Source organism: Hyperolius riggenbachi, chromosome 1, assembly GCF_040937935.1.
Source record: "Hyperolius riggenbachi isolate aHypRig1 chromosome 1, aHypRig1.pri, whole genome shotgun sequence".
In the NCBI taxonomy this organism is placed as follows: domain Eukaryota; kingdom Metazoa; phylum Chordata; class Amphibia; order Anura; family Hyperoliidae; genus Hyperolius; species Hyperolius riggenbachi.
Genome location: NC_090646.1, coordinates 666,085,457 through 666,098,089, shown reverse-complemented (window position 1 = coordinate 666,098,089; position 12,633 = coordinate 666,085,457). Strand labels below are relative to the sequence as shown.

The 12,633-nt window shown below is 48.7% G+C and overlaps 1 protein-coding gene across 2 annotated transcripts in view; it reads left to right on the top strand.

Annotated features, from left to right (window-relative positions):
* Positions 1-12,633, top strand: part of LOC137532344 (NACHT, LRR and PYD domains-containing protein 3-like) — a 475,094-nt gene that overhangs the window by 167,649 nt on the left and 294,812 nt on the right. For both annotated transcript variants that reach the window (XM_068252758.1, XM_068252754.1), the window contains exon 8: positions 9,239-9,403. In XM_068252758.1, coding sequence (XP_068108859.1) covers positions 9,239-9,403 — 165 coding nt within the window. The remainder of the gene's footprint in view (positions 1-9,238; positions 9,404-12,633) is intronic.

Genomic DNA, 12,633 nt, shown 5'->3' with positions numbered 1-12,633 from the left:
GTTATACAAACACTATGTAAATAGCACCTATGCACTTTTTGTACTACCTCAGCGCTCATTAGTGACAGCTGTAAATTCTATGCAGATCACTGCAGGTCTCAAGTACTATCAGATACTGACTGAGCAGGATCATTACAACTGCCTCTAATTGTGTAGATTCGGTACATGTGGAATAGCTACACCACTCTGACACACTTGTCAGCGTGGGGGATCAGCAAAGACCTCCACTTTTCGTCCAGTGTTTATATACACACCGAACCTCACGTTAAGAGTAACCCGACTGGGACTCTTTTTAACTATATAGTTCTTTACACATGAGTGACCATACTCTATTTTTATGCCTATAGGGATTGTCCTTTTTGGACTTAGTGTTGCACATTTTTTTCCCTGGTATACGTTTTCTCGGCTAGTGTGCAGGGATAGGTGTAGCCAGGATAGATGCCTGCAGCATAGGTAGTCAGGGATAGGTGTAGCCAGGATTGGTGCCCACAGTATAGAGAGCCAGGGATAGGTGTAGCCAGGATTGGTGCCCACAGTATAGAGAGCCAGGGATAGGTGTAGCCAGCATTGGTGCCCGCAGTATAGAGAGCCAGGGATAGGTGTAGCCAGGATTGGTGCCTGTAGTATAGAGAGCCAGGGATAGGTGTAGCCAGGATTGGTGCCCACAGCCCACAGTATAGAGAGCTAGGGATAGTTGTAGCCAGGATTGGTGCCCACAGTATAGAGAGCCAGGGATAGGTGTAGCCAGGATTGGTGCCCGCAGTATAGAGAGCCAGGGATAGGTGTAGCCAGGATTGGTGCCCGCAGTATAGAGAGCCTGGGATAGGTGTAGCCAGGATTGGTGCCCGCAGTATAGAGAGCCAGGGATAGGTGTAGCCAGGATTGGTGGCCGCAGTATAGAGAGCCAGGGATTGGTGCCCGCAGTATAGAGAGCCAGGGATAGGTTTAGCCAGCATTGGTGCCCGCAGTATAGAGAGCCAGGGACAAGTGTAGCCAGGATTGGTGCCCGCAGTATAGAGAGCCAGGGATAGGTGTAGCCAGGATTGGTGCCCGCAGTTTAGAGAGCCAGGGATAGGTGTAGCCAGGATTGGTGCCCGCAATATAGAGAGCCTGGGATAGGTGTAGCCAGGATTGGTGCCCGCAGTATAGAGAGCCAGGGATAGGTGTAGCCAGGATTGGTGCCTGCAGTATAGAGAGCCAGGGATAGGTGTAGCCAGGATTGGCGCCCGCAGTATAGAGAGCCAGGGATAGGTGTAGCCAGGATTGGTGCCCGCAATATAGAGAGCCAGGGATAGGTGTAGCCAGGATTGGTGCCCGCAGTATAGAGAGCCAGGGATAGGTGTAGCCAGGATTGGTGGCCGCAGTATAGAGAGCCAGGGTTAGGTGTAGCCAGGATTGGTGCCCGCAGCCCACAGTATAGAGAGCCAGGGATAGTTGTAGCCAGGATTGGTGCCCACAGTATAGAGAGCCAGGGATAGGTGTAGCCAGGATTGGTGCCTGCAGTATAGAGAGCCAGGGATAGGTGTAGCCAGGATTGGTGCTCGTAGTATAGAGAGCCAGGGATAGGTGTAGCCAGGATTGGTGCCCGCAGTATAGAGAGCCAGGGATAGGTGTAGCCAGGATTGGTGCCCGCAGTATAGAGAGCCAGGGATAGGTGTAGCCAGGATTGGTGCCCGCAGTATAGAGAGCCAGGGATAGGTGTAGCCAGGATTGGTGCCCACAGCCCACAGTATAGAGAGCCAGGGATAGTTGTAGCCAGGATTGGTGCCCACAGTATAGAGAGCCAGGGATAGGTGTAGCCAGGATTGGTGCCCGTAGTGTAGAGCCTAGGTTCTCAACATGTGGTACGCGTACCCCAGGGGGTACTTCTGATGGTTCCAGGGGGTACTCAGGCTTGATATATATATAACCAAGAACAACAAATTTAGAGTTTTAGAAAATTATAAACCTTATTTAAACAAAGCCAAATTAGTATTTTAGCTAATTAAAAGCCATAGTAAATGTTTGTAAATTGTTTAGAACCAATTATCATGTACTACGATTCAATATATATTTGTCAAGGGGTAATTGTGATAATAATGTTTACTATGCTAGGGGGTACTTTGTGAGTTCAGGGTTTCAAAAGGGGTACATACCAATAAAATGTTGAGAAACACTGGTGTAGAGAACCAGGGATAGGTGTAGCCAGGATTGGTGCCCGCAGTATAGAGAGCCAGGGATAGGTGTAGCCAGGATTGGTGCCTGCAGTATAAAGAGCCAGGGATAGGTGTAGCCAGGATTGGTGCCCGCAATATAGAGAGCCAGGGATAGGTGTAGCCAGGATTGGTGCCCGCAGTATAGAGAGCCAGGGATAGGTGTAGCCAGGATTGGTGGCCGCAGTATAGAGAGCCAGGGATAGGTGTAGCCAGGATTGGTGCCCGCAGCCCACAGTATAGAGACCCAAGGGATAGTTGTAGCCAGGATTGGTGCCCACAGTATAGAGAGCCAGGGATAGGTGTAGCCAGGATTGGTGCCTGCAGTATAGAAAGCCAGGGATAGGTGTAGCCAGGATTGGTGCTCGTAGTATAGAGAGCCAGGGATAGGTGTAGCCATGATTGGTGCCCGCAGTATAGAGAGCCAGGGATAGGTGTAGCCAGGATTGGTGCCCGCAGTATAGAGAGCCAGGGATAGGTGTAGCCAGGATTGGTGCCCGCAGTATAGAGAGCCAGGGATAGGTGTAGCCAGGATTGGTGCCCGCAGTATAGAGAGCCAGGGATAGGTGTAGCCAGGATTGGTGGCCGCAGTATAGAGATCCAGGGATAGGTGTAGCCAGGATTGATGCCCGCAGTTTAGAGAGCCAGGGATAGGTGTAGCCAGGATTGGTGCCTGCAGTATAGAGAGCCAGGGATAGGTGTAGCCAGGATTGGTGCCCGCAGTTTAGAGAGCCAGGGATAGGTGTAGCTAGGATTGGTGCCCGCAATATAGAGAGCCAGGGATAGGTGTAGCCAGGATTGGTGCCCGCAATATAGAGAGCCTGGGATAGGTGTAGCCAGGATTGGTGCCCACAGTATAGAGAGCCAGGGATTGGTGTAGCCAGGATTGGTGCCCACAGTATAGAGAGCCAGGGATAGGTGTAGCCAGGATTGGTGCCCGCAGTATAGAGAGCCATGGATAGGTGTAGCTAGGATTGGTGCCTGTAGTATAGAGAGCCAGGGATAGGTGTAGCCAGGATTGGAGCCCACAGCCCACAGTATAGAGAGCCAGGGATAGGTGTAGCCAGGATTGGTGTCTGCAGTATAGAGAGCCAGGGATTGGTGTAGCCAGGATTGGTGCCCGTAGTATAGAGAGCCAGGGATAGGTGTAGCCAGGATTGGTGCCCGCAGTATAGAGAGCCAGGGATAGGTGTAGCCAGGATTGGTGCCTGCAGTATAAAGAGCCAGGGATAGGTGTAGCCAGGATTGGTGCCTGCAGTATAGAGAGCCAGGGATAGGTGTAGCCAGGATTGGTGCCCGCAGTATAGAGAGCCAGGGATAGGTGTAGCCAGGATTGGTGGCCGCAGTATAGAGAGCCAGGGATAGGTGTAGCCAGGATTGGTGCCCACAGCCTACAGTATAGAGAGCCAGGGATAGTTGTAGCCAAGATTGGTGCCCACAGTATAGAGAGCCAGGGATAGGTGTAGCCAGGATTGGTGCCCGCAGTTTAGAGAGCCAGGGATAGGTGTAGCCAGGATTGGTGCCCGCAGTATAGAGAGCCAGGGATAGGTGTAGCCAGGATTGGTGCCCGCAGTATAGAGAGCCAGGTATAGGTGTAGCCAGGATTGGTGCCCGCAGTATAGAGAGCCAGGGATAGGTGTAGCCAGGATTGGTGCCCGCAGTATAGAGAGCCAGGGATAGGTGTAGCCAGGATTGGTGTCCGCAGTTTAGAGAGCCAGGGATAGGTGTAGCCAGGATTGGTGCCCGCAGTTTAGAGAGCCAGGGATAGGCGTAGCCAGGATTGGTGCCCGTAATACAGAGAGCCAGGGATAGGTGTAGCCAGGATTGGTGCCCGCAATATAGAGAGCCTGGGATAGGTGTAGCCAGGATTGGTGCCCGCAGTATAGAAAGCCAGGGATAGGTGTAGCCAGGATTGGTGCCCGCAGTAGAGAGCCAGGGATAGATGTAGCCAGGATCAATGCCTGCAGTATAGAAAGCCAGGGATAGGTTTAGCCAGGATAGGTGCCTGCAGCATAGGTAGCCAGGGATAGGTGTAGCCAGGATAGATGCCTGCAGCATAGGTAGTCAGGGATAGGTGTGGCCAGGATAGGTGCTTGCAGCATAGGTAGGGAGGGATAGGTGTAGCCAGGATTGGTGCCCACAGTATAGAGAGCCAGGGATAGGTGTAGCCAGGATTGGTGCCCGCAGTTTAGAGAGCCAGGGATAGGTGTAGCCAGGATTGGTGCCCGCAGTATAGAGAGCCAGGGATAGGTGTAGCCAGGATTGGTGCCCTCAGTATAGAGAGCCAGGGATAGGTGTAGCCAGGATTGGTGCCCGCAGTATAGAGAGCCAGGGATAGGTGTAGCCAGGATTTGTGGCCGCAGTATAGAGAGCCAGGGATAGGTGTAGCCAGGATTGGTGCCCGCAGTTTAGAGAGCCAGGGATAGGTGTAGCCAGGATTGGTGCCTGCAGTATAGAGAGCCAGGGATAGGTGTAGCCAGGATTGGTGCCCGCAGTATAGAGAGCCTGGGATAGGTGTAGCCAGGATTGGTGCCCGCAGTATAGAGAGCCAGGGATAGGTGTAGCCAGGATTGGTGCCCGCAGTATAGAGAGCCAGGGATAGGTGTAGCCAGGATTGGTGCCTGTAGTATAGAGAGCCAGGGATAGGTGTAGCCAGGATTGGTGCCCACAGCCCACAGTATAGAGAGCCAGGGATAGTTGTAGCCAGGATTCGTGCCCACAGTATAGAGAGCCAGGGATAGGTGTAGCCAGGATTGGTGCCCGTAGTGTAGAGCCTAGGTTCTCAACATGTTGTACGCGTACCCCAGGGGGTACTTCTGATGGTTCCAGGGGGTACTCAGGCTTGATATATATAACCAAGAACAACAAATTTAGAGTTTTAGAAAATTATAAACCTTATTTAAACAAAGACAAATTAGTATTTTAGCTAATTAAAAGCCATAGTAAATGTTTGTAAATTGTTTAGAACCAATTATCATGTACTACGATTCAATATATATTTGTCAAGGGGTAATTGTGATAATAATGTTTACTATGCTAGGGGGTACTTGGTGAGTTCAGGGTTTCAAAAGGGGTACATACCAATAAAATGTTGAGAAACACTGGTGTAGAGAACCAGGGATAGGTGTAGCCAGGATTGGTGCCCGCAGTATAGAGAGCCAGGGATAGGTGTAGCCAGCATTGGTGCCTGCAGTATAAAGAGCCAGGGATAGGTGTAGCCAGGATTGGTGCCCGCAATATAGAGAGCCAGGGATAGGTGTAGCCAGGATTGGTGCCCGCAGTATAGAGAGCCAGGGATAGGTGTAGCCAGGATTGGTGGCCGCAGTATAGAGAGCCAGGGATAGGTGTAGCCAGGATTGGTGCCCGCAGCCCACAGTATAGAGACCCAAGGGATAGTTGTAGCCAGGATTGGTGCCCACAGTATAGAGAGCCAGGGATAGGTGTAGCCAGGATTGGTGCCTGCAGTATAGAAAGCCAGGGATAGGTGTAGCCAGGATTGGTGCTCGTAGTATAGAGAGCCAGGGATAGGTGTAGCCATGATTGGTGCCCGCAGTATAGAGAGCCAGGGATAGGTGTAGCCAGGATTGGTGCCCGCAGTATAGAGAGCCAGGGATAGGTGTAGCCAGGATTGGTGCCCGCAGTATAGAGAGCCAGGGATAGGTGTAGCCAGGATTGGTGCCCGCAGTATAGAGAGCCAGGGATAGGTGTAGCCAGGATTGGTTGCCGCAGTATAGAGATCCAGGGATAGGTGTAGCCAGGATTGGTGCCCGCAGTTTAGAGAGCCAGGGATAGGTGTAGCCAGGATTGGTGCCTGCAGTATAGAGAGCCAGGGATAGGTGTAGCCAGGATTGGTGCCCGCAGTTTAGAGAGCCAGGGATAGGTGTAGCTAGGATTGGTGCCCGCAATATAGAGAGCCAGGGATAGGTGTAGCCAGGATTGGTGCCCGCAATATAGAGAGCCTGGGATAGGTGTAGCCAGGATTGGTGCCCACAGTATAGAGAGCCAGGGATTGGTGTAGCCAGGATTGGTGCCCACAGTATAGAGAGCCAGGGATAGGTGTAGCCAGGATTGGTGCCCGCAGTATAGAGAGCCATGGATAGGTGTAGCCAGGATTGGTGCCTGTAGTATAGAGAGCCAGGGATAGGTGTAGCCAGGATTGGAGCCCACAGCCCACAGTATAGAGAGCCAGGGATAGGTGTAGCCAGGATTGGTGTGTGCAGTATAGAGAGCCAGGGATAGGTGTAGCCAGGATTGGTGCCCGTAGTATAGAGAGCCAGGGATAGGTGTAGCCAGGATTGGTGCCCGCAGTATAGAGAGCCAGGGATAGGTGTAGCCAGGATTGGTGCCTGCAGTATAAAGAGCCAGGGATAGGTGTAGCCAGGATTGGTGCCTGCAGTATAGAGAGCCAGGGATAGGTGTAGCCAGGATTGGTGCCCGCAGTATAGAGAGCCAGGGATAGGTGTAGCCAGGATTGGTGGCCGCAGTATAGAGAGCCAGGGATAGGTGTAGCCAGGATTGGTGCCCACAGCCTACAGTATAGAGAGCCAGGGATAGTTGTAGCCAGGATTGGTGCCCACAGTATAGAGAGCCAGGGATAGGTGTAGCCAGGATTGGTGCCCGCAGTTTAGAGAGCCAGGGATAGGTGTAGCCAGGATTGGTGCCCGCAGTATAGAGAGCCAGGGATAGGTGTAGCCAGGATTGGTGGCCGCAGTATAGAGAGCCAGGTATAGGTGTAGCCAGGATTGGTGCCCGCAGTATAGAGAGCCAGGGATAGGTGTAGCCAGGATTGGTGCCCGCAGTATAGAGAGCCAGGGATAGGTGTAGCCAGGATTGGTGCCCGCAGTTTAGAGAGCCAGGGATAGGTGTAGCCAGGATTGGTGCCCGCAGTTTAGAGAGCCAGGGATAGGCGTAGCCAGGATTGGTGCCCGTAATACAGAGAGCCAGGGATAGGTGTAGCCAGGATTGGTGCCCGCAATATAGAGAGCCTGGGATAGGTGTAGCCAGGATTGGTGCACGCAGTATAGAGAGCCAGGGATAGGTGTAGCCAGGATTGGTGCCCGCAATATAGAGAGCCTGGGATAGGTGTAGCCAGGATTGGTGCACGCAGTATAGAGAGCCAGGGATAGGTGTAGCCAGGATAGAGAGCCAGGGGGTGGGGGGTGCAGCAGTAGGGGGTACAAAACAAATACTCACTTTCTGGTAGCCGGATGATCTTGTACTCTGTATTAGCGTCATTCTGTTTCCTGTTCTTGCATCATCTCCTTGTAATAGCACCCAGGGGGCGCTGTTTCAGGGAAATAGGACAAGAACAGGAAGTAGAATGAAGCTAGTACAGCGTGCAGGACGACCCGGCTGCCGGCAAGTGAGTATTTGCTTTTCCTTGCCGCTGTTTGTTCGCCCGCCGCTATGTCGCTCCGCCCCCAAAAACCAGTAAAACGAGATTGTGCATGGTATGATTACCGTGCACAATCTAACCGTGGTATATCGTCATACCGGTATACTGCGGCAACCCTAGTCACATATCATATACAGTGGGTTAAATTAATATAGGATTGTGTTATGTAACAGAGAGCAAACATAACCACTTAACATCTCAGTCGTTTTCGGCTTATGCATCCGAGCAATGTTCACCTCCCATTCATTAGCCTATAACTTTATCACTACTTATTACAATGAACTGATCTATATCTTGTTTTTTCCGCCACCAATTAGGCTTTCTTTGGGGGGTACATTTTGCTAAGAGCCAATTTACTGTAAATGCATTTTAACAGGAAGAATAAGAAAAAAAATGAAAAAAATCATTATTTGTCAGTTTTCGGCCATTATAGTTTTAAAATAATACATGCCTCCATAATTAAAACCCACGTATTGTTATTGCCCATTTGTCACGGTTATTTCACCATTTAAATTATGTCCCTATCACAATGTATCGCGACAATATTTTATTTGGAAATAAAAGAGCATTTTTTCCGTTTTGCATACATCACTATTTACAAGCTTATAAAAAAAAAAAATAGAGAGAAATATTTCATCTTTACATAGATATTTAAAAAGTTTAGACCCTTAGGTAAATATTTATGTTTTTTTTTTTTTTTTTTTATAGTAATGTTTTTTTTGTTTTTTTTTATTAAACATTTTATGTGGGCATTTTTGGGAGGGTGGGATATAAAAGTGTTTTATTTGGGGAAATATTTGTGTATTGTAATGTTTTTTTACTTTTACTTGTAGTTTTACTTTTTGGCCACAAGATGGCAATCTCGAGTTTGTTTACATGACGTCACTCTAAGCGTACAATGTACGCTTAGAGGGACACAGCTTCAGAAAGAGCGAAGCTTCCGAGAGAAGAGGAATCAATGATCGGGCTCCCCAGCCCGATACATTGATTCCGTGGCTACCGACTCCGCGGCCGGGAATGCGCGTGCACGCGCGCGATCGGCCGCGGGAGCGCGCCTGTCCTCCTTGACGTTTTTATACGTCAAGGAGGACAAAGTGGATAATTACTTATGAGCAATAACATTATGCTGCCCTCTAGCTGTGAACATATGTATGACAGCATTTTCATTTTAAGGATTGATTAAAAGTCTAAATTCTTGTTGTTTATTTATTGAAGTATTTATATAGTGCCGATATATTAAGCGGCGCTGTGCAAAGTATATTGTCTTGTCACTAACTGTCCCTCAGAGGGGCTCACAATCTAGTTCCTACTATAGTCCTGTGTCTATGTATGTATCGTGTAGTGCATGTATCACAGTCTAGGGCCAATTTAGGGGGAGGCCAATCAACTTATGTTCTTGGGATGTGGGAGGAAACCGGAGTTCCCGGAGGAAACCAATGCAGACACGGGGAGCACATACAAAATCCTTGCAGATGTTGTCCTGGCTGGGATTTGAACCGGAGACCCAGTGCTGCAAGGCGAGAGTGCTAACCACTATGCCACCATGCTTGTTAAATATTATCAAAAATATATTTATTCATTTGATTAAAAATCCTACAAATTGTATGCAGTTTTTATAGATTTCTGGTAACATTCTTCTCTTCTCCTGCAGTTTGGGGAGTAATGCTCTGCCCTCCAGTTGCTGCCCCCACCTGGCATCCTGGATAAGGAATAACCAGACTCTGAGGAAGCTGCACCTGGGTGGTAACAATCTGGGGGGTGATGAATTCAGTGTCCTGATGGAGGCTCTGCCAACAAGCCGGATAGAGGAATTAGAGTGAGTATAACAGCCCTGATTGCAGCAGAGATCAGCAGAATTATTTCCCTTTGTTTCATTATCATATTCTCCAACAGTGACACCCATTGCAGTGATTGGGGAGGGATTATAGGGGGATTGTGGCTGGTTTGGGGGTACTTCCTGTCACAGGAGCCCTGGTGGCCAGACCGCAAATTGCCTTCCAATCGGTTTCAGCGCACAGACCATGCAAACTGTGGTCGCAATCGGTGCACGGAAATCGACTGAATTTGGGCAGCAGCCCGACCGGAAGGGAGCCTGTGAGGGTACGGTAATTACAACTTACACACTATTTCACTGGTATGGGCCAGTGGACCCTACCGACTGACTGACTGACTGACTGATCCTGCAAATAAAACGGTTAAACACTCTATTCTGTCTAGATATCAACAATAGTAGCGTCTCTTCAGAGACCTGGGATCAGTTTCTGTGTATGGCTGAATAGCAGGGTAGCTGAGTAAACAAAGGACGTTTGCACGTCGTTTATTAATGCAAGATAAATAATTAACCACTTCACCACTGAGGGGTTTTACCCCTTGAACACCAGAGCAATTTTCACCTTTCAGCGCTCCTTCCATTAATTCGTCTATAACTTTATTATTACTTATCCCAATGAAATGAACTATATCTTGTTTTTTTCGCCACCAATTAGGCTTTCTTTAGGTGGGACATTATGCCAAGATTTATTTTATTCTAAATGTGTTTTAATGGGAAAATAGGAAAAAAATGTGGGAAAAAATTATTACTTTTCAGTTTTCGGCCATTATAGTTTTTAAATAAAGCATGCTACTGTAATTAAAACCCATGAAATGTATTTAACCATTTGTCCCGGTTATAAAACCATTTAAATTATGTCCCTATCACAATGTTTGGCGACAATATTTTATTTGGAAATAAAGGTGCATTTTTTCAGTTTTGCATCCATCCCTAATTACAAGCCCGCAGTTTATAAAGTAACAGTGTTATACCCTCTTGACATAAATATTTATAAAGTTCAGTCCCTAAGGTAACTATTTATGTTGTTGTTTTTTTATTGTATTTTTTTTTTTTAATTACAAAAAAAAATAAAAAAATTGGGGAGTGTGGGAGGTAATGAGTTAATTTATTGTGTAAATGTAATGTTTGTTCATGTAAAATGCTTTTAGGGTGTAGTTTACTATTTGGCCACAAGATGGCCACAGTGTGTTTGTTTACATGCGACCTGTAAGCGTCCTTCCGGACGCTTACAGGAAGCAGTAAGAGGCTGGGAGAATCACAATGATCGCGCTGTTTCTAATAGAAGCAGCGCGATCATTGCGGGGGCTTAGATCAACGAACGGGAATGGATTTTCCCGTTCATTGATCTCCGTGCGAGCAGGTGGCGGCGTGCACGAGCGGCGGGTGCGCGCGCACGAGCGGCAGGAGCGCGGACAGCGGCGGTAGCGCGGAAGGTACGGATTTCTCCGTCCCTGGTTTTTTAGGGGGGGAAAAAGGGACGGAGAAATTTGTACCGCGGGAGTTTAAGTGGTTAATATATACAGACAATCATTAAAATCAACAATTATTGAGACATGAGATAACACGGTATGAAAATAAAGGGGAGAAAAACGGATACTTAGAGTTCATGGAGAGATGTCCTTTTGTGGGAAAATCATAAAGTCCTTGGTTTCAATTTCAGCAAAATTCTTTGTTCAGATCAGAGCAAGTCCCAAACAAAATGGCTACCACTCGTTCCTCAAAAGTGGCAGCAGCTATCAGGATGGTGGAAATGAGGAATGAGGGAGGAGTCCCTCGCAAACACTCTTGAACAATGCACATCTTTGGGTGGAGCCTCAAGTACAGCCCAGGGGTTGGACGGGCGGTGAGCTCCCTGGCTGGGTGCCCCATGCCCTCCAAATATGACATTTGTCATATCTCGGCTTACGCTTTCCGCACACACATGACCATCACATATTCATATTTCTCAGACTATGCCAGTTCATATGATACCAAACCTGGGCATGTTTGCATGCCTGGCTAAAAAACTGTGGAATAGCCCGAGTTCTGGTTATGCCAGTGGCCCAAATTTAATATCAAAATACTCACAAGATCCGGACCAGCAGAATGATATAACTTTCACATTTCTCACCTGAACGGTATTCCTTAAATATGCTCAAAATCCTAAGCTCCATGTACTTCTTAAGCTGTCTATATGGCTCCGGCCAGTCTGTGGGAAGCAGTGCTGTGAATAGACTCACCATTTGGTGAGCCTATTGACATCTATCTGAGGTAATGAAAAGTAAACACTAGCCTCCTGAACACAGGAGTTTGTTCCTGTTCATTAGTAAATCAAAAGAGCCATCCTGCAGTTAAGCTGATGCTATCTCTCTGCTGAGAAAAGACTGCAGATGCTCCTACACAATCAACCCAGATATAGCACGTCACTGGCAATCGGTGCAATAAACCGATTGCGTTCTCGTTTCTCACGGCTGTTCCGTGACACATCCATACTGCAGCCCCCAGTACACCTGGCTCTGTGTATATGTGACATCCATTGCAGTGACTGGGGAGGGATTATGGGGGGATTGTGGCTGGTTCGGGGTACATCCATACTGCAGCCCCAAGTACACCTGGCTCTGTGTATATGTGACACCCATTGCAGTGACTAGGGAGGGATTATGGGGGGATTGTGGCTGGTTTGGGGGTACATCCATACTGCAGCCCCAGTACACCTGGCTCTGTGTATATGTGACACCCATTGCAGTGACTGTGGAGGGATTATGGGGGTTTGTGACTGGTTTGGGGGTACATCCATACTGCAGCTCCCAGTACACCTGGCTCTGTGTATATGTGACATCCGTTGCAGTGACTGGGGAGGGATTATGGGGGGATTGTGGCTGGTTTGGGGGTACATCCATACTGCAGCCCCCAGTACACCTGGCTCTGTGTATATGTGACACCCATTGCAGTGACTGGGGAGGGATTATGGGGGGATTGTGGCTGGTTGGGGGTACATCCATACTGCAGCCCCCAGTACACCTGCCTCTGTGTATATGTAACACCCATTGCAGTGACTGGGGAGGGATTATGGGGGATTGTGGCTGGTTTGGGGGTACATCCATACTGCAGCCCCCAGTACACCTGGCTCTGTGTATATGTGACACCCATTGCAGTGACTGGGGGAGGGATTATGGGTGTGTGGCTGGTTTAGGGGTACATCCATACTGCAGCCCCCAGTACACCTGGCTCTGTGT